At 62.2% G+C, this 21248-nt stretch overlaps 1 protein-coding gene across 1 annotated transcript in view; it reads left to right on the top strand.

The window, feature by feature from the left end:
- FMNL1 (formin like 1) overlaps positions 1–20799 on the top strand; it is a 73544-nt gene extending 52745 nt beyond the window's left edge. The window contains exons 14-27 of the mRNA XM_084615682.1: positions 111–212; positions 683–911; positions 1444–1746; positions 2558–2682; positions 3149–3351; positions 5734–5968; positions 6848–6916; positions 8153–8233; positions 13650–13779; positions 15124–15287; positions 15888–15989; positions 16432–16521; positions 16925–17048; positions 18750–20799. Of these exons, the coding sequence (XP_084471808.1) occupies positions 111–212; positions 683–911; positions 1444–1746; positions 2558–2682; positions 3149–3351; positions 5734–5968; positions 6848–6916; positions 8153–8233; positions 13650–13779; positions 15124–15287; positions 15888–15989; positions 16432–16521; positions 16925–17048; positions 18750–18853 (2061 nt within the window). The 3' untranslated portion in view covers positions 18854–20799. The remainder of the gene's footprint in view (positions 1–110; positions 213–682; positions 912–1443; positions 1747–2557; positions 2683–3148; positions 3352–5733; positions 5969–6847; positions 6917–8152; positions 8234–13649; positions 13780–15123; positions 15288–15887; positions 15990–16431; positions 16522–16924; positions 17049–18749) is intronic.
- Positions 20800–21248: the final 449 nt, after the last annotated feature.

The raw sequence follows: 21248 nt of genomic DNA, 5'->3' as shown, positions 1-21248 counted from the left end.
GGCATCGGGGCTGTCTGACCTGCAGCTCCCCTCCTCCCTCGGGATGCTGGGAGCCTGTGCCCAGGCCCACCCCTCGTGGGGGACTGGCTGAGCGTTGGCTCCTCTTGCAGCTCACAGAGAAGCTCCAGGATGTGGAGAACGAGTCAATGGCCAAGATCGCGGAGCTGGAGAAACAGCTGAGCCAGACGCGCCGTGAAGCAGAGACGCTGCGGGTGAGACCAGCGGGGAGGGGAGGGCGGGGCACCTCGGCTGGGGCAGGGTGAGGCCAAGTGGGGAGGTGCAGGGGGGCAGTGAGAGAGGTGTCGGGCGGGGTGGGGGCAGGGAGACGGGCAGCGTGGGGGGCGTTCCAGTGGGGAGATGTTCCCGCACTGAGATCTCGCAATGGTGGGGGGGTGATGCTGCTGTCAGCCTTCCCGAGTGGCTCCTCTCCCAGGGCGGCGAGGCTGGGACGGGGGCCCTCCTGCTGTCGGTGGGCTCCTGGCACCCAGCTGCCAGTGCCGGAGATGGGGCGGGGGGGGCATGGTGGTGCCTCTCTCTGTTCGTGGATGATCCCCCCACCCCCGCTGGATCTCTCGGGCGGGCTGGTCCCTGCTGGCTGCTGCGCGAGGCAGAGGGGATCGGGTCCCTCCGCCTGTGAGGGGGGACGGCACTGATGCCCGCGGTGCTGTGTGTGTCCGCTCAGGAGCGGCTCAACGACTCCAGCGGCCAAGCCCGGGCCCCCCCGCAGCAGCGGCCGGCGGACGCCCGGCCCTCGGCCTTGGAGCAGAAGCTGGAGGAGCTGGAGGAGAAGGGGTTAGTCCGGATCCTGCGTGGGCCAGAGGGAGCCGTTGCCATCGAGATTGTCCCTGTTGTCATGGAAACCACAGCAGTCCCCACGGTTCCTATAGAAGCTGCCGCCTCTACCAGCACAGGTACCGTCAGTGGGCAGCGTAGCTGGGGGGCTGCAGGGGTTAAGAGGACCCCTGCATTGGGAGTGAGGCTCTGGGTTACCATGGCCCACCCCTGGGCTCCTCCCCTCCGGCCTGTCCCGGCTGGGGCTGCAAGCCCCGGAGCCCCCAGGGTGGCTCTTCGCCGGCAGGGAGCTGGATCTCCACATGCTGGTGCTGGCCCCGCTGCCCACCGGCTGCCTGTGTTCGCCCCATGGTGCACACGGGCCGCTGCCTGGGATCGGGGCCCCCAGGCCAGGGGCTGCACGGATCTGTTCAGATACGCTCTCTGGCTACACCTCCCAGCTGAGGATCTGAAAGCATTTTGCAGGGGAGGGTCAGCATCGTACACCAATGGTACAAATGGGGAAACTGAGGCACAGAGAGGGGGCTGTGACTTGCCAGAGGTCACCCAGCAGGTCAGTGGCTGGGGACAGACGCCTCGGCGTCTTGCTGAGCCTAGTCTCTCCCTTGCTGGCAGGGTGGATGGGTGACATTTCTCTTACTTATTTTGCAGATTTCCCATCTCCTTCCATTTGCTCCCCACTGCCGCCCCCTGCTGCTGCCCAGACGATTCCTCCGCCTCCATCTCCCCCACCACTGCCCCACACCGATGACGCAGGCTCTGTCAACCTGCCTTCTCAGCAGCAAGCCCCACCTTCTGCACCCCCTCCGCCTGCCCCGCCCCTTCCTGGGGTCGAAATCCCACCACCTCCTCCCCTCTCAGTGGAGGGTGGCCCGGCACCTCCCCCCCCGCCCCCCCCACCCCTGGGAATGCCAGCTGGAGAGGTCAGTGGCCCGAGCACAGCAGCCAGTTCAGGTGAGTCCAGTTTCCGGGATATGATGGTGTCCATGGAGTGTGCAGGGTGAGAGCCAGAGCACAGCGCTGGGCAGAGGGGCCGGGGATGCCCTAGGAAGACGGGTCCCCTGGTTATCCACCGATTAGGCATAGCATCATTCACACCATAAATAGGGTGACCAGATGTCCCCATTTTATAGGGACAGTCCCAATATTTGGGGCTTTTTTTTATATGGGCTCCTATTACCCCCCTCCCCCATCCCGATTTTTCGCACTTGCTATCTGGTCACCCTAATCACAAAAGGGATGGTCAGTCCCCCTGGTCCAGACAGCCCTCACCCCTGCTGAGTCAGCCAGGGGAATGGGTTTGGATGTGTTGTGGAGACTGATCACATGCATCACTTCACACCAAACAGCCTTCAGCTGAAAATGACCTGGGGCTGATCTGTCCCCCTGACCTAGCAGTGAAACCCCCCTGCCAGCCTGTATAAGACCATCGATCCGTCTAACTCAGTATCGCACCTGTGGCCATTCCAGCTCGGGTCCTGGCCGCTTAGCCTGGTCCCTGGCCTTCTGCCAAATGGATCAGAACATCGGTCCATCTGCCGCCTTGCCTCCAGCGGCAAAGCCGTGCGCCAGGGAAAGGAGATTGCCCACAATGCCCCTGGCCAGCTGGGCCGTGCTCTGTTGGAGGCGTGGAAACCCTTGTGCAAGCTTTGTGAGGGTGCTGGAGGAGCTGTGAGGTCCTGGCTGTCCTGGCACCACAGGTTGGTTCTGTGGGCGCTCATGCCAAGCTTTCCAGCCCACTCCTCTCCCTCCCTCTCCCTGCTAGCCGTCAAGATCAAGAAGCCAATTCAAACCAAGTTCAGAATGCCCATCTTCAACTGGGTGGCTCTGAAACCCACCCAGATCAACGGGACCGTCTTCAACGAGCTCAACGACGAGAAGGTCCTGCAGGTGAGGCTGCCTTGTCCCGGGCGGATAGGCTGGGGGGCGGAGCAGGCTCTGAGCTGTGCTGACCGAGGCATTTCTGCGTGGAGACTGCCCGAGGGGCCTGTAGGCCGGACTGGCAGCCTGGTGTCGCGAGACTCCGCGTGGGCTCCTGAGCCCGGGAGCACCCAGCCCTGGCACAGCCCAGCCCAGGGAGGTGAGATGGGGCAGCAGCGTGCGGGAAGCAGAGGGAAGAGCCTCCTGCCTGCCAGCCTGCTGGGAAAGTGGCTGGAGGAGGCTCTTCAGCACCCTGGAGAGGGGCTCTAGTGCTGGGACAGTTTCATGGACATCACCAGTATGAAGCCGGCCCAGCCCTAGAGGAACGGGCTCCCCCTCTCTCCCCTGCACCCCCCCCCACATTGTGCTGGTGCTCCCCCTCCCTCTCTGCATCTCTGTCCTGCTTCATTCTGCCTCTCCGCTCCCCTCCCCACAGGAACTGGACATGAATGACTTTGAGGAGCAGTTCAAGACGAAGGCTCAGGGCCCCAGCTTAGACATCAGCACCCTGAAGGTGAAGGCTGTTCAAAAGGCCCCTAGCAAGGTGACGCTGATCGAGTCCAACCGAGCCAAGAACCTGGCCATCACGCTCCGCAAGGGCGGCCTCAGCATCGACAGCATCTGCAAGGCCATCGAGACGTGAGTGCCCTGCCCCACCTGTGCAAAGCACAGGCCCGAGCCCAGGCTGGCTGCAGCCGGAGGCAGGAGACAGGGGAGCGAGCAAGGAGCATAGGGCTTGGACACAGCCTGGCTGGAGGGTCTAGAGCAGGGCTGGGCAAACTTTTTGGCTTGAGGGCCACATTGGGTTTCCAAAATCGTATGGAGGGCTGGTTAGGGGAGGCTGTGTTTCCCCAAACAGCCAGGGGTGGCCCGGCCCCCGCCTCCTATCCGACCCCCCTGCTTCTCTTCCCCTGATAGCTCCCCCGGGACTCCTGCCCCATCCAACCCCCTTGTTCCCTGTCTCCTGATGGCCCCCCGGGACTCCTGCCCCATCCAACCCCCTTGTTCCCTGTTAGCCCCCCCAGGACTCCTGCCCCATCCACCACCCCCTGCTCCCTGTCCCTTGACCACCCCTGGGCCCCCCCCGACTGCCTTCTGCCACCCCAACCAACCCCCCTTCTCATTCCTGACTGCCCCCCTGGGACCCCTGCCCCCATCCAACCCCCCTGTTCCCCACCCTCTGACTGCCCTGACCCCTATCCACACCCCCACCCCCTGACCACCACCCTGAACTCCCCTGCCCTCTATCCAACCCCCACAGCTCCCTGCACCCTTACATGCAGCACAGAGCACTGGTCAGGCTGCGGCTCTGCAACTGTGCTGCTCAGCAGCCCAGAGCATTGTGCCCACGGCACGGCGAGCTCAGGCTGCAGGGGAGGGGGGACAGCAGGGGAGGGGCCAGGGGCTAGCCTCCCAGGCCAGGAGCTCAGGGGCCAGGCAGGAGGGTCCTGCGGGCCGGATGTGGCCCGTGGTTCTGTAGTTTGCCCGCTTCTAGTCTAGATCCAGGGCCTGTGAGAGGAGACGCCCAGGTGATGGCCAGAGGTGGGGTGTGGAACCTCGGGGGAGGGGAGAGGCTTGGAGGGGCCCAAAGCTCAGCTGAGCTGAAGTTGCTGGCCAGACATCCAGGAGCTGATGTCGGGAGGCTGAGCTGAGGTGTAGGGCTGTGGGGAGGGGAGCCTGGCTAGGCGGGTCTGGGCATCTCTGGCTAAGGCTGGCATCGGAAGCCTGGCTTGGAGGTGAGGGCCTAGTGAGAAGCAGGGGCCAGGGGTGAGGAGCAGGGGATGCCCACAGAGAGGACAGGGGGGCTCAACGAACGGGACGCTGCAGGGACAGCTGGAGAGGGATGGGAGAATGTGGACGGGATGAGAGCGGAGGGAGGATGGAATCGGAAGCAGGGAGCTGTCGCCGGTATTGAGAGGTTGAGGAGGAAGAGGATGGAGTGGAGCCCTGGCGTTTGGCTGGGAAGAAGCCGTTAGACTTTGGTGAGAGCTGATTTGACGGTGTACAAGGAGCGAGAGATGCCTGGAGCGGGTCTAAGGGCTTGTCGACAGGGGAAACTTCCTGTGTAATTGTAGCACTCGTAACTGTGCTGGTGAATTCCCTGCAATGGGATTGGAGAACTGCAAACAGCCTTTGCAGACACTGCGTTCAAGGAGCCTGGAGAGGAGGAGAGGCAGGGGAGTCAAGGATGGGTGGTTTCGTATGGAAAGACTAAGGCATCCTTGTATTGGGAGGGAAAGGTCCCTGAGGGGAGGGGAGGAGACGGGATGGCGTCACTGGGATGGCAAAGGAAGAGCAGAAGAGAGTCTGCGACAGGAAGAAGGGGAGGGAGGATGGAAGGGGGAGGTCACACTGGATCTTGTCTGTTATCTCTTTGTGAAAGCCAGTAACATTTCTGTGAAGAGGGGGTGGGAGAGCTGAGGCTGGCAACACGTGTCTGCGGTGGGTACGGGATTCAGTGTGGCTGGAAAAGTAAAGCCACGTAGCTCGGGAAATGGTAGAACTGGAGAAGAGAATTAACTTGTAATGGAAGTCAGCATGGTCTGAACTTCCAGAGATGCTCTGCTGCACGAGAGCAGGAAGGGGATTTTGAGGGTGAACCAGGGTTGAAGATTGACAAGGCAGACCATGTGATGGGAGAGGAGCAGAGACATCAAGGGTGAGGGGGGCGGGGGGACACTGAAGCATGGAGAGAATCAGGCACTCTGGTCAATGGAAAAAAAAGGGAAGAGCTGGCAGGGAGGAGAGGGCTGAGAGCAGGCTGGGCTGAGTCACAGAAGGGCCAAGTGACAGGGCGTGGGCGAGGATCAGAGGGGAGCTCAGCCCCAGAGAGCTCAGAGCGAGCCGGGCGTGGGGAGGACCACCTGGCGGGAGTGGCTGTTCGGGGGAGTGGCAGAGTGGATCCAGAGCTGCAGGCCGAATGGGGCGGGGAGATGAGCGGCTAAGGCTCTGTTCCCAGCGAGGGACGCTGTAGCTGGGTGTGCGATGCTGCACTGGCCTCTTTTTGCCTCCCTCCCCCAGATACGACTTGCAGAGCCTGAGCCTGGATTTCCTGGAGCTGCTGCAGCGCTTTCTGCCCACCGAGTATGAGCTGACGCTGATCCGCAAGTACGAGAAGGAGCAACGGCCGCTCGAGGAGCTGTCGGACGAGGACATCTTCATGATCAAATTCAGCCAAATCCCTCGCCTCGCCGACCGCATGAACATCATGACCTTCCTGGGCAACTTCAGCGACACGGCCCAGCTCCTGATGCCGGTATGGGCCAGAGCAGGCGGCCGCCTGGCCTGCACCCGCAGTGACCCGGGCGGGGGCTCTGCCGGGGGCCGGGGGGTAGTGACATCAGAATGCTCCCTCCTGGGCCTCCTCCGGGACTCGATGAGATCGGCGAGCAGGGGCTTGCGGACGCTGAGAAGCATCGCAGGCCTCCAAAGAAAGGCCGAAGGAGGAGGGGTGGGGAGGGGAGGGGTGGGCTGGGGGATGGGAGATGGAGGGGAGGGGTGGGCTGGGGGATCACGGGCATTTATTCTTCAGCAGTCTGGCTTCTAATCTGCCCAGTCAGGTCAGGAGACCCAGGGAACAGTCTTGGTGCATCTCAAGCTAGTTCATTAGCTATCAGACTGCCACGTGCACTGGGGGACATCTGCATGGGCAGCTCGCCTCTGGGGCTGGGATAGCAAGGAGGGCAGCCCGCCAGGACGGTGGTGCCTCAGCTGAGCCGTGGTGGGAGAGCCCAGGGCCGGGGCAGCCGAGCCGGGGCAGCCCAGGGCTGGGGTGGCAGGGGCTGCAGGTCAGGACCAAGGGCCAGGGCCTTTGGATGAGCGGGTCCAGAACCCATCCTGAGTGTCGCTGGCTGTCTGGAAGCGCTGGGACCGGTGTCATGGTGTGTTCCGGGTGGGTGGGGTTCCTTGTTTTGGGCAGGGCTCGGCTGGGGTGGGAGCCCAGCTCTGGGTACTGTGGGGGCTCCCTGGTGGGGATGCCTGGGGAGACTCTTGCATGGGGTGGGGCCAGCGGGGGGGCCTCGTGCTGACAGGGGGAGGGGTGATTGGTGCTGAGCAGAAGGCAGTCTCTGCAGGCACTTTGGACTCAGGCTTTGCCTTGCTGGCCCATCTCACCCGCCTCTCCCTCTGTCTGCAGCAACTCAATGCCATCATCGCAGCCTCCATGTCCCTCAAGTCCTCCACCAAGCTCCGCAACATCCTGGAGGTGAGGGGCCTGGGGCCCGACCGGGTGCCGAGCAAGGCCAGAGCAGCCCCAGCGGGGCTGAGGGGATCCCTGTGCCCTGGGCTGGGCTGGCTGGGCTAGGCCGGGCTGGGTCGGAGGGGCTGGGCTAGGCTGCGGGGGAGAGTCCAGGCGGGGCTGGGTGCAGTGTCTTATTTGGGAGAAGACTCCCCCAAGCAGCCCTGCAGCCAGTTGGCTGGTGTCCTGAGCTGCCAGGCTGGGTATCTGTGATTGCCAGCCTCAGTGCCTTTCTGCCCCGTGCCCAGGCCACTTCCCCACTCCAGGGGGATGCCCCACCTGGCTGGCTAACAGGGATCGGCACCCTGTGCCCTGGCTGCCCATGGGAGCTGCAGCCCGGCAGGGCCCGGCCCGGCAGGGCCCGGCCTGGTGATCGTTAGCAGCCATCTCTCTGCAGCCCGGCAGGGCCCCGCCCGGCAGGGCCCGGCCTGGTGATCGTTAGCAGCCATCTCTCTGCAGCCCGGCAGGGCCCCGCCCGGCAGGGCCCGGCCTGGTGATCGTTAGCAGCCATCTCTCTGCAGCCCGGCAGGGCCCCGCCCGGCAGGGCCCGGCCTGGTGATCGTTAGCAGCCATCTCTCTGCAGCCCGGCAGGGCCCCGCCCGGCAGGGCCCGGCCTGGTGATCGTTAGCAGCCATCTCTCTGCAGCCCGGCAGGGCCCCGCCCGGCAGGGCCCGGCCTGGTGATCGTTAGCAGCCATCTCTCTGCAGCCCGGCAGGGCCCCGCCCGGCAGGGCCCGGCCTGGTGATCGTTAGCAGCCATCTCTCTGCAGCCCGGCAGGGCCCCGCCCGGCAGGGCCCGGCCTGGTGATCGTTAGCAGCCATCTCTCTGCAGCCCGGCAGGGCCCCGCCCGGCAGGGCCCGGCCTGGTGATCGTTAGCAGCCATCTCTCTGCAGCCCGGCAGGGCCCCGCCCGGCAGGGCCCGGCCTGGTGATCGTTAGCAGCCATCTCTCTGCAGCCCGGCAGGGCCCCGCCCGGCAGGGCCCGGCCTGGTGATCGTTAGCAGCCATCTCTCTGCAGCCCGGCAGGGCCCCGCCCGGCAGGGCCCGGCCTGGTGATCGTTAGCAGCCATCTCTCTGCAGCCCGGCAGGGCCCCGCCCGGCAGGGCCCGGCCTGGTGATCGTTAGCAGCCATCTCTCTGCAGCCCGGCAGGGCCCCGCCTGGCAGGGCCCGGCCTGGTGATCGTTAGCAGCCATCTCTCTGCAGATCGTCCTGGCCTTCGGGAACTATATGAACAGCAGCAAGCGTGGAGCGGCCTACGGCTTCCGGCTGCAGAGCCTCGACGCGGTAGGTTGTTGGGGAGGAGGGCCCCCCTCAGCCCACAGATTTCTGGGGACAGGAGCCCCAGTAGTCCCCAGGCAGCACCTGCTTTGACTGGACAAGGGGGAGGAGGGTCAAGCAGCAGGTTTCACTCTGTGGGTCTCATGCTGGGGGAGTGGGGAGCTGGCATCTGGGGGCTCCTGACTCTGTCAGCCAGGTCTGCCCCCCAGTGAGGAAATCCAGCACTAGATCAGAGGGTCTGCAAAGTCTGCTTTCACTGCCAGGGCATAAACAGTGTCCTCTCACTGTCTCCTCTGATCATGCCAGGGAGGGGTGATGATGGCTGGGTGTGGGCACCGGGGGCACTAGCAGGAGGTGGACAGTGACAGCTGGGAACTGAAGGGAGCAGGAGGTTTGCAGGGGGTGGGCAGTGGCAGCTGGGTGTGGGCCCTGGGAGGTTGGCAGGGGGTGGGCGGTGGTGACTGGGTGTGGGTGTTGGGGAGTGGCAGGGGGTGTGTGGTATTGGCTGGATGTGGGATCTGGGGGGTTGGCAGGGTGGACAGTGGTGGCTGCATGTGGATGCAGGTGGAGGTTGGCAGGGGGTGGGTGGTGGTGGCTGGGTGTGGGCTCTGGGGGGTTGGCAGGGGGCGGGCGGTGGCTGGGTGTGTGCTCTGGGGGGTTGGCAGGGGGCGGGCGGTGGCTGGGTGTGGGCCCTGGGGGGTTGGCAGGGGGTGGGTGGTGGTGGCTGGGTGTGGGCTCTGGGGGGTTGGCAGGGGGCGGGCGGTGGCTGGGTGTGGGCCCTGGGGGGTTGGCAGGGGGCAGGCGGTGGCGGCTGGGTGTGGATGAGGGTGGGAGTTGGCAGGGGGTGGGCCCTGTGGGGGTGGCACGGGACGGGGCAGTGGCAGGGCAGGAAACGGTTACTCCCTGTAACTGTGGTTCTTCCAGATGCGATCAGCCATATATTTCACTTTGGCACGTGAACGCCCAGTGCACCAGGGCTGGGAGTTTTCCCTAGCAGCACCCATAGGGGCAGCGCTTCCACCTCGTGGCCAACCCCATCCCTGGCTGTATGGGGCACCCCGATCCCTTTCTGTTCCTTCGCACCGAACACCCCTGAGATACGGCTCCAGTGCAGAGGGGCCAGAGTGGGGGTCGTAGAAGAGACGTTTGCATCCCACCTGGACGACCCACAGATACAGGGAGTGACTGTTTCTTCTTCTCCGAGATGCAGCCATGTATTCCACGTGGTGATTCACAAGCAGGACCTGGGAGGCGAGCTCGGCATCTGCCTGCACAGGGATTACAGGGCCACCTTACCAAGGCCTGCATCTGCTCTGGGTGCCACGGTAATGGCCTAATGGGCTGTAAACCACAGAGGGAAGCTTTGACGTGCTTTTGTCTAATGAGCTCGCACCCCTCGAGGGGTGTAGGGGGACAATGACCTCGAGGGGGTGTAGCCGAAGCCAGAGGTGCTGGAACTGGGGGGGCTGCCATGCCCCTGGGCTTGAGGTGGTTTCCATCACATGCAGGGTTTGCAGTTTGGATCAGTGGCTCTCAGCGCCCCCCACTTTGCACATTGTCCCAGCGCCCCTAGCCAAAGCTGTTTCTTACACCGCTTTGACGCAGGAAGTTATCCACTGTATGGAGCCTGCCTGTCCCTTCGCACGGTCTGCCTATGACACAGAGAGAAGGCAAAGCATGGAAAGGTTTTAGCCCTGTCCAGGTAGAAGGCAAGACGTTGTCTGACATCTAATGTGTGGAGACGCTGCTCCTCCACGAAAGAATGTGGCTTAGGAAAGAACACAGTAAATACACCGCCTAGTTCAGATGAAATTGAGAGACCACCTTAGACGCAAATTTTGGGGTGGCCTCAACATCACTCTAGAGAATTACAAGTAAGGAGGCTCTGCTTTCAAAGCCTGCAGCTCCCAGACTCCACGCAGATGTCATCACAACCAGGAACGCAGGTTTTTGACACGAGAGAAAAGGGGGAAGTTGCCAGAGCCTCAAACGGGGGTTGTATCAGCGCTGCCAAGACCAGGTGACGGTCCCACAAGGGAACCGGTTCCAGCACCAGTGAGAGGAAGGATTTCTTTTAAGAGTCTTGCTACCACGATACTGGAAAACACCAATCTTCCATGAACTGGCAGATGAAACACTGAGATTGCCACCGGATGCACCTTCAATGAACTAACTGTAAGGCCCGAACAAGGGATGGCCTGTGGGATGGTCGGGAGCGCAGGAGAAGCATACAGGAGAGCCGCTTGCCAGCTGAGGTGGAAGGGAGAAGAACGGATGGTTGTCCCATGTGGTAAGCAGGGCGATCATTGGGGTGCCCCAAGCTGTGACAGTGACGCGCAGGACACTGGACTCCCAGGACCACTCGTGACTCAGGGAAAAGTTCCTGCTGAGCTGGTCACGAGACGGTTCTGGACTCTGGGCAAGCAGAACCCAGCGTAGAACTGCCACTGCGTGGCACCCCTTTCCCTGTTCACATAACACATCGCGGCGCTCTTGTCAGCGATCATGCAAGCCACTGAGCCCCGATGCGCTCTAGAGAAGCGTGACAGGCATTGTAGATGGCACATAGATATACAGTGACGCTTCCTGCTCCGACCACAGACCCTAAACACCAGATGTGGTCCCCAGTCCATCAGGAAGGTGATGGTGACCACAGTCCAGATTGGTAAGGGCCGGATGAAGGGAATACCCTGACGTTCCCCTGGAGCATCCCCCAGGATCAGCGAGGGAGGCAGACCAACCTGTCCAGGGGCGGGAAGGGTTGGACGGTCAATGGTCCTGAGCCATATTTGAAGAGCAGGGGGTTGGACTAGATGACCTTCTGGGGTCCCTTCCAACCCTGATATTCTATGATTCTAAGAGGGCGAACATGCAGCCCGGCAAATGGACTCACCTGTGGGCATGCGGGCATGTGGCCCAAGAGCCTTCGGCACCTCCGAACTGTTGTGGAAGGTTGAAGTGCAGAGCGAGACAAAGGCAGAGAATCGTCTGAAAACCATCAGTTGACAAAAACACCCTTAAATCATAGAGTCTATTAGGACTGCAGTGAACTCCATTTTCTGAGTGGGGCCCAATGTTGACTTCCAGGCGTTGGGGTGAGACCCAGACGGTCAAGTCAGCACAGCGTAATGTGCACATGAGAGAGAACTTCTCTGGGCCTGCCCCTTAGTAACCGTTATTCCAGGGGCGGGAAGACACAGATTCCCTTCTTCCTGAGACCAGGAGTTTGGTAAAAACCCGGGGAGGGGCAGAACACAGACCGAAAGGAAAGACTGTACACTGCAAATGGCCATTTGCCACGACAAATCGGAGAAATCTTCTGTGGCTCGGGAGAATCATCACATGGAAATGAGTGTCCCGAAGGTCCGGAGCATTGGGAACCAGAAAGTGCCAGGAATAGAAACCTTGGCCCCAGTGCTCTGGAGGAACCTTCTCCACCACTCCCAAAGCTAGTAGAGAGAGGACCTGCTGAGGAAGCAGCTGTCACTCATCCGGTGGGGTGCCTGCAGCCCGCGGGACAGGGAGCCAGGGTGGAGAGGAGTAGGGGAGAGGCACTGGAGAGCATAGCCCGATCTGACTGTGCTTAGGACCCAGCTGTGGGTGGTAATCAAGCCTGTCCCTGAACGGAGGGGACAGGGAATGAAAGTCAAGACTGGACCCCTGTGCTGGGCGAAGGAGGCTGGGGGAGGGCATCTCGCCTGGCCGACCCCAGAACCCGATGCTGCTGCCTCTGGGACCTGTGCCCCTGTCTGGGGTAGTCCTGCTGTTTCAGGGGGGAAAGATTGCCCAAAGGGGCATTGTGGGTAGTGACCCGTAGTGGCGCCTTTGCACCGCCGGTGCGCACCCCCAAGGAACCCCTAGAATCCTTGCAGGAGTGCAGAGCTCGGGCCATTGTGACTGAAGTCGGCGAGGCTGGGGAGTGCCGCCATGGTAACGTTGCCGGCGTGACGTCCAGTGGTGCCGAGGAGGTCCTTGTGCCAAGCCCAGCACCAGCCTCACTTGCACAGTCTGCGGCAAAGGCACATCGGGGTGCGGTGCTGACAGACCCAGAGCTTCAGCAGGCCATCCGGACAGCGAGGCTGTGGCTTCCATAGCCCCAGCGAAACCCTGGACTAAGGAAGAGCTCAGGAGGGAAAGGCAGGGGAGATCCGCTGCCGCCTGATCCACTGCTGGCATGGAAACCGTCACCCACATCGGTACCGGATTCAATAGACGCGCCGGGGCCAGAACCGAAGTCAATGGTATGGGGTCTCGCTCGCCCCTGTGTGGTACCGGGCAGTGACTGGAAGCACCTGCTCCATCCTGAATGCCAGCAGTAGCCGTGCTCTTCTTGGAGGAGGAAGATGAGTGTCCACGAGACCTGGAGTGGTCTCGATTTGTCTTACAAGTCCGGAGAGGCCCTGGTCCCAAAGTATGGGCTGGTACCACTCGCTGAGGCCGAGGGTGCCCTCTGACCCTAGGCCTCGGTGCTGAAACAGGCCTCGTGGCCTTCTGGACACGGTGCTGCTTTAGGCAGAGGTCTCCAGCCACCCGAGTGTGTTTTGTGAACGCGTTACAAATCGAAGGCTGCTCTCGGACGGGGGCCTCGCCTAAGCGGAGCAAGCACCCTGTGAGGGCGTTGATGGGGGTCTTCCCCCCCACCCCAACGGACGGTGTTTGAACCCTGGCGAGGGCATCGCCGGGGAACACTTAACCCAGCCAACCGACTGACGCTGACGCTAGCATGAAAGGCACTAGCTAGCGATGGGCTCCCGGACCAGCCACGTCAGAGGAGGAGGAGTTGTGAGGTTCAGAGCCACCCAGAGCTCTGACTCCAGCCACAGGGGGACGAAAGAACCGAAGGAGGGTCGGGGTGGCAAGGAAGCGAGGGGCTGTGGCCACACGGCGTGAGCGCCACCTCCTCTGGGTGCTGCCAGGAAAACGCTCTGGCTGGTGCGCGCGCCTATGTGGAATATAGAGCTGCATCTACCCTGAGAAGAAGTGGCTGGGGACAGGGAGGGGAGGGAGATGGCAGGGGGAGGAGGGTGCTGGGGGGGAATGGCAGGGGGAGGACAGTGGTGGCTGGATAGGGGTGCTGGGGGGATAGCGGTGGCTAGGTATGGGTGTTGGGGGGTGGCGGGGGCAGACAGTGGCAGCTGGTTAGGTGTGCTGGGGGGAGTGGCAGGGGGAGGGCAGTGGTGGCTGGGTATGGGCACTGGGGGGGAATAGCAGGGGGGACGATGGTGACCGCTGGGTATGGGTGCTGGTGGGGCGGTGGCTGGGTATGGGGCAGGGGGCAGAGGCTGGGTATGGGCACATGGGGGCAGCAGGGGGCGGAAGTTGGCGGCTGGGTATGGGGCAGGGGGCGGAGGCTGGCGGCTGGGTGCAGGTTCTGGGGGTGGACACCTGGGCATGGCCCCAACCTGACTCTGCCGTCCCCCAGCTGCTGGAGATGAAGTCAACGGACCGGAAGCAGACTCTGCTGCACTACATTGTGCGGGTGATCATGGAGAAGTACCCGGAGCTGACGGGCTTCCACACCGAGCTGCACTTCCTGGACAAGGCGGGCTCAGGTAGCGAATGTCACGGAGTGTGGGGGAGTTCAGGCCCTGCACCCCTCTTCCTGGGATTCATAGAATCATAGAATATCAGGGTTGGAAGGGATCTCAGGAGGTCATCTAGTCCAACTCCCTGCTCAAAGCAGGACCAATCTCCAATTAAATCATCCCAGCCAGGGCTTTGTCAAGCCTGACCTTAAAAACCTCTAAGGAAGGAGATTCTACCACCTCCCTAGGTAACGCATTCCAGTGTTTCACCACCCTCCTAGTGAAAAAGTTTTTCCTAATATCCAACCTAAACCTCCCCCACTGCAACTTGAGACCATTACTCCTTGTCCTGTCCTCTTCTACCAATGAGAATAGTCTAGAACCATCCTCTCTGGAACCACCTCTCAGGTAGTTGAAAGCAGCTATCAAATCCCCCCTCATTCTTCTCTTCTGCAGGCTAAACAATCCCAGCTCCCTCAGCCTCTCCTCATAAGTCATGTGTTCCAGACCCCTAATCATTTTTGTTGCCCTTCGCTGGACTCTCTCCAATTTATCCACATCCTTCTTGTAGTGTGAGGCCCAAAACTGGACACAGTACTCCAGATGAGGCCTCACCAGTGTCGAATACAGGGGGACGATCACGTCCCTCGATCTGCTCGCTATGCCCCTACTTATACATCCCAAAATGCCATTGGCCTTCTTGGCAACAAGGGCACACTGCTGACTCATATCCAGCTTCTCGTCCACTGTCACCCCTAGGTCCTTTTCCGCAGAACTGCTGCCGAGCCATTCGGTCCGTAGTCTGTAGCTGTGCACTGAGACTCTCAGCCAGCCAGTAAAACAGAAGGTTTATTGGACAACAGGAACACAGTCCAAAACAGAGCTTGTGGGTACAAGCAGGACCCCTCAGTCAAGTCCTTCTGGGGGAGCAGGGAGCTTAGACCCCAGCCCTGGGGTTCCCTGTGTTCCTCCACCCAGCCCCAAACTGAAAACTAACCCCCCCCCCCAGCAGGTTCCCCTCTGCAGCCTGTCTTCACATTCCTGGGCAGAGGTGTTACCTCCTCCCCCTACCCCATCCCCCCCCCCCGCCCCGCTCAGGTGACAGGCTCTCAGGTCTCCCACCCCCAGGGCACATTCCCAGGTCAACACTCCCCCCTCCCTGCTGCGTCACATCGTCACAGCGAGCATGGCTGGAGCTCAGGGTGCCCGCAGGCAGGGCCAGGCCCGAGCCCTGGGGCGTGGAGCTGGAGGGCGCAGTCCCGGCAGGGCTGTGTGAAGCCTGTCAGAGGAGCCAGGCCAGGAGCACAGGACGGCCCGGCTCTGCAGCCCTGCCACTCCCCACTGACGCTGCGTTCTCCTCTGCCCGCCCAGTGTCCCTGGACAGCGTGTTGCAGGACATGAGGGCCCTGCAGCGGGGCATGGAGCTGACCCGCAAGGAGTTCATGCGGCAGGACGACAGCCAGGTGCTCAAGGACTTCCTCAAGGCCAACACAGAGGTGATGGAGAAGCTGCAGACTGACAGCAAAACTGCCCAGGTAGGTGGGTCGCCCCAGACTCGGGGGGCTGAGCCGAGACAGCCTAGGGGGGCGGGTCACCCCAGACCAGGGTGGGGCTGATGCTCTGGAGTGGGGGCTGTGCCAAGACTGCCCAGGTAGGTGGGTCACCCCAGACTGGGGGGGCTGAGCTGAGACTGCCTAAGGGGGTGGGTCACCCCAGGCCAGGGTTGGGGCTGATGCTCTGGCGAGGAGGCTGGACTGAGACGGCCTAGGGGGGTGCGCAGCGGGCTGATGCTCTGGTGCGGGGGCTGAGCTGGGGGTGCTCTTGGCCTGGAAGGGGACCTGGTTGGAAGGCCGGTGCCTGCTGGTGGTGCAGGGGGAGGGCCCAGGTGGGGTTGCTGGGGGGCTCTGCCTCTGGAGCAGGCTTCCAATGGCAGCGCTGTTGGGAAGGGGAGCCGTGGGGGGAGCGAACGTGCTGCCGGCCCTGCGTAATGCCATCCACCGCAGCGGGGCGCCCCCAGGCAGAGCAAGGCTCCTCGGCCCCAGCCAGCTGACGCCAGCCTGGGAGCGGGGTCTCCAGGACCCCGGCAGGGAATCTACCTGGGGGTGGCTGCGCTAATGGGTCCCCCCTGCCGGCAGGAGGCCTATGAGTCAGCTGTGGAGTACTTCGGGGAGAACCCCAAGACCAGCCCCCCCACCATGTTCTTCCCTATATTCGTGCGCTTCGTCAAGGCCTATAAGGTAAAGGGGCCCCAGGAGCTGGGGGGAGAGGCCACGCTGCCCTGCGGCCTGTGGGGTGACGCTCTGGTCGTGCCATGGCAAGAGAATGGCAGCAGCCCTCAGAATCTGCCTTGGCTGGGACTGACCTACGCCAGCAAGGACCCTGTGGGGCCCCCTGGCCCCGGGCGTATTGGCTGGGCAGACTGGATCTGGGATCCATGAGGGATGGGCACAGAGCTCCGTGGCACTCAGAGGCCATGTGCCGTGTAACCCTGCGGGGCTCGAGCAGGGTCTGCCCAAAGACTGGCCTTGGGCCCTGCCTGCAGGGCCAATTCCAGCCAGGCTTTGCAAGCTCATCTGCTGCGATCCCTCGCAGCCAGGGGGCAGGGTGGGTCTGCTTCCCGGGCAGTGGGTGTAGAGCCCCAACCTGTGTAACCAGAGCCCGCACCGTTCTCCTCCCAAGAAAGTGGAGCAGGACATCGAGCTATGGAGGAAAGAGGAAGCAGCTGCCAAAGAAGTGGAGTCCAATTCCCCCAGAAAGCCGGAGCCAAAGGTATGAGCCAAGCTGTAGCCCCCAGAGCTGGGCCCCGCTTCGTCCCACAGCCGAGACACCAAGCGCCTGTCCCATGTGCTCATTCAGGAGCCTTTCCCAAGAGGTGGCGTGTCGGAGCCAGATTCTTGCCAGCTCCGACATTCTGCCTCCCTCAAACCTCCCCTGGCCGTTGGAGTCTTCTTCACTTCCTCATAACCCAGAGTGTAGCATTGCTGTTTGCTGGTACACAGCTGCCCTGCTCTACCCCAGAGGTGGCTGCAGTTCTGTGGTGGGTGAAGTGTTTCTTGTATCTGGTTTGTAAAGCACTTTGGGGTCTCCTCCTACCGAAGAAGGAGACACTGTGTGTGAGGGGCCAGATGGCTGAGGGCACTAACTTCTCTCCTTTCCACGGTTGCTACCACAGTCTCCTGTCCACAAGGCCAAGCGCCAGCAGATGGACATGATTGCTGAGCTGAAGAAGAAGCAGATGGTGAAGGAGCCCCTCATTTACGAGGGAGGAGATGGTGCCATTGAGGACATCATTTCAGGTAAGGGGGCACAGACCCAGAGACCAGCAGGGTCTTCCTGAACGCTCAGACTGACGCCCATGGGAACTAACGCACCATACGTTAGCCAGGGGGCCAAAGCCAGGGCAGCTGGTGCAGAGCGGGGTCCTGGCCAGGTGGCACCAGAAAGAGCCCATTGCTCTGTGATGAGTTTTCTTTGGGCTCTGCATGTCACATGACCACTAACCCTTGCTCCCTTTCCCATGCCTTGCCATGTGGTACACACCATTGCTGCCAATCACAGGGCTGTGCTCTGGCCTTGCTTCCCAAGGCACCATCGCCTGCCATCCCCTGGCCTGGCTGGCAGCTCTCCCGTCCCCTGGGGCTCGGGGAGGGGTGGGCCAGTGGGCTGCGTAGCCCAGAGGAGTGTGTTCAATAGGTGGAGCAGGGAGCTTCCGGGGTCTGTTCTCAGCTCTGGCACTGTCGTGCTTGGGGCGAGCTGCATCTCTCCGGGGTTTGGTGTCCCCAGCCGTGCAGTGGGTTGGTGCTGTGAGCTGGTAGGGCATTAGTGTGTGCAAAGAGCTGCCAGGGCCGGGACAGAGCATCTCTGCCTGGCAGCTGCAGCTCAGCCTGGGGGCTCCCTGCTGCCTTTCCGTAATGCCCCTGGATCTCTAGCCCTCCAAATCTCCCTGGGCTGTGCCAACAGTCGAGCCATCCCCTGGCCTCGGGCTGAACTGACCTCCCCAGCAGCTGAGAGGGGGCAGGCTCAAGGCATCCACCCCGCAGGGGCTCCACATTCCTCTAGAGCGTCGTTGCAGCTCCAAGCAGCACTCCTGGCCGCTGTGCAGGGCTGAGCTCTCCCCGTGCACCTCGGTCTGTCTCTCATACATCCTTGGCCTCACCTCCTTCTGCGGCTCTCTCCTGCTCTCTCTCTCTCCCCCCCTTCTGCTGCCTCTCGGCGGATCGCTCTGCTCAGCTCTGAAGACGGTTCCTTTCACAGCCCGGACAGGCAAGCGCTCGTCCCGGCTCTTTTGCGAGGCCAGCTTCAATGAGGAGAGTCCCCTGTAGCTCTAGGTAACCCCTGCCTGGGGAGCCGGGTTCTGGAGGGGTGCCCAGGCCTGGGCTACTGACTGCGTTGGAGGAGCTGGGCTGGGGGAGCAGATTCCTGTGCAGGCACCTGCCGGGAATTCCACCTCTTCCCTCTGAGCTGGGTGCGTGTCCGGCGGGAGGCCGCTTTTCGGCTGCCTCCGTCCCCTGCGCAGCACGACAGCCAGGGAGGCGGTAGGCCGGGGGCTCACGTGCGTCTGCTTTGGGCCGTGATTTTGTTTGCGCTCACGCTCAGGGGGGTTGGGCCCGGTCCATATGGGGGTGGCAGAGGCCTAGACAAACGGCAGGTGGCTCAGCAATTGGTGCAGGAGGCGGCGGGCCTCCCTTGGTGCCAGCACAGAACGGGGAGGCCCGGCGAGGTGCTGGCCCTCTCCTGCTGGCCTGTCTGGCGAGCGTTGCAACATGAAGCCGTGTCCCTGGCTCCTGGCGTTCCACTTCCCTTCAGCGCTGGTTGGATGGGAAAGGCCCCTCCCACCCCACCCCGCAGCCAGCACAGGGTGGCACGTGGCATCTGCGGGGGGTGAAGGGCACCAGTGAGGGGAGTTGCTCTCATCACCTCAGGGCAGGTGCAAAGGGCTGCTTGGTTTCCCCCTTGCTGGTCAGGCTCCAACCAGGCTCCGTTTTCTCTGGGCACAGGTCTGCGGAACCAGCCGTACAGACGCGGCGACACCGGCCGGTGCAGCGGCAAGAAACGACCCATGGGCCAGACCCTCCAGGTGACCCCTGACATCTCGCTGTGACCGCCCGCCTACAGTGATGCCCTGACTGGAGGAGGCCAGCCTGCAGCACCGCCCTGCCCCGCCCGGGGAGAGGAGGTGGATGTGACCCACAGGGACTGGGCCACCATGGACCAAGGCCTGAACCAAGGACTCTCACCGATGGGAGAATCCCTGCTCGCAGCTTCAAGCCGCTTAACTGCTCCGAGTGCCAGCTGGTGCCATGCACACCCTTCCCCCCAAACCAGCCCTGCACGTCTGGCACAGGGCTCTCCCACGCTGGCCATGTCCCTGCTGCCTGGGCAGCAAAGCCAGTGGCCAAGTCATTGGCTCGCGGGGGAGGGGGAATGTTACGTGTGTGGCAGCTGCTTGAGCTCCACATGAGAGACCAGAGGGGGGTTAGGGCCCCAGTAGCGATTCCTATCCCTCTTCTCCCTCACGCAACACCACATGCTGGGCTGGACCACAGCCACTGATGGGGGGCCCCCCAGTGCACCAAGAGTGAGGTCTGCCCGCAGTCTGTTCTAGCCCTGCCTTCCTGCCTGCCAATGTCTGGCAGATGCTGTCTGGCTTGGGATTGCAGTCCATGGGCTGCATCTTGTACTGTGATTGCCCCTCCCCTGCCCTGACTGGCCTTCTCGTGCTGCTTTAGGGCTGACCCTGACCCCAGCCTCCCGCTCGGCCTTGGCACTGCCTTGCCCTGATCTCTGTTGTAGTGAGAACAGAGCGCCCAGGCTCTCGCCTCCCTGGCCCCGGCCTGGCTGCAAGGGGGACCTACAGAGCAGTGCTAGGCTGAGAGGGGCTGTTGCACCAACCCTCTTGGCTGGCAGGTGGGAATAGGGTGACCAGCCATCCTGAGCTGAGGGGCTTTGTCTTACATAGGCACCTATACTCCCTCCTGGCCCCTGGAAAAAGTGTCCCGAGTAGTCACACCCTTCTCTGGTCACCTAACGTGGGAACAGTATTTTAGGGTGGCTTTTAAATGTCTTCCTTGGCTTTCTTGTTATGCTGCACTGCGTGGGGGAGGGAGGGGATGCCGCTGTTCCTCCCTGGGCTCAGGATGGGAGCAGCCCCTCTCTCATCCCCAGGGAGGCTCCAAACAATGACAATCAACAGGGGTAAAGCAGCACTATTCCTCATGTCACCACAAGGTGTCACCCTTTCCCCATGCCATCTGCACCCCCCCTCCCCCGCCCCGGGGCTGGGCTGGGGCCACAGCTCAGACCTAGTGCCCCCTAAGCCCTGGGCAGGGCTGGAGCCTCTAATTGTACAGCTAAGCCTTTCACAGGCAGATGAGTGACAATCAGAACAGCTGGCTCTGGGCTGCAAGGCTGGCCGGGATGTCTGTCGAAGCCCTAAGCACACACCAGGCTGCACGGGTGCCCCCATTGCCAGGGGGCTGCAGTAATGCAGCTGTGCCCTCCTGGCTGCAGAGCAGGGATGTGGCTCTGGCCAGCTGCAGCAACCACAGGCACAGCGTGTGTCTACGCTCCCAGCTGCAGCGAGGGCTGTGGGCTGCGGCTCCCCATCCCCTCCCCTTTAGCCCCCGGACTCATGCCTCAGCCCCAGGCGCTGGTGGAATGATGCAGCCCCCCCCTGCTTGCTGGAGTAGAGGAGCCCACTGAGATCGAGCCCTGAGTTCCACGGTGCTCGCCCCCCTTCTCTCGGCCCTACTCAGGGCGTGCAGCTGCCATGGATCCTCTTGCTAGGCCAGGCTTTTCGAGCAGGACTAGCCATGTTTGCAAGCCAGAGCTGTGATTGCTTCCTGCTGTAATTAAGAGGCAAAATGCCAGCTGCTTGGTCTCACTCCCAGACGCTCATCACAATGCAGGCGGGGTGGGGGGTGGGGAAATGAATGTGTAACTTATATGATGCCTTTAAGAAACAGGAACTGCTCCTTTGTATACATTATTTTTATATCCTGGCTGTGAGGCCTGGTTTAATCTGGTAATAAACCCACTACGGCTACAGTTCCCGGCTGCTCCCGTGAGGCCTCCTCAGCCAGCATGTGAAATGTCGCTGCCTTCCCTTGGTGCAGGCAGGGCTGGGGTCATGAGGTTGGTCCCGTGGGGTGGGGGTGGGGGGGCAGAGAGAGGCAATAGCATCTAGTCAGTGGACCAACTGGTTGGGGGGGGAAGGGGGGGGAGATGCAGTTGAGCTTACAGCCAAGAGCTCTGTGTACACTCACACATCTCGTCACCCCCCGCAGCTGGTCCAGCAGAGATGATCCTGCCTCACCCACCTTGTCTCTCCAGGGAGTGAAACAGCAGCAGGGAGAAGATAAGATACACTCCAGAGCATGGAGATTAAGGCAAAGGTCTGGGGTAGCTCAGGGAGAGCATCACTCACTCAGAGCTGAGAGCATTCCTTGGCCTCTGCTGAGCATTACCTGGGGGACACGAGTCCTGCAGTTACCACT

The sequence above is a fragment of the Lepidochelys olivacea genome (genome assembly GCF_965140295.1).
Source record: "Lepidochelys olivacea isolate rLepOli2 genome assembly, chromosome: 27".
NCBI lineage: Eukaryota > Metazoa > Chordata > Testudines > Cheloniidae > Lepidochelys > Lepidochelys olivacea.
This window is presented reverse-complemented; position numbering and strand designations above follow the sequence as displayed.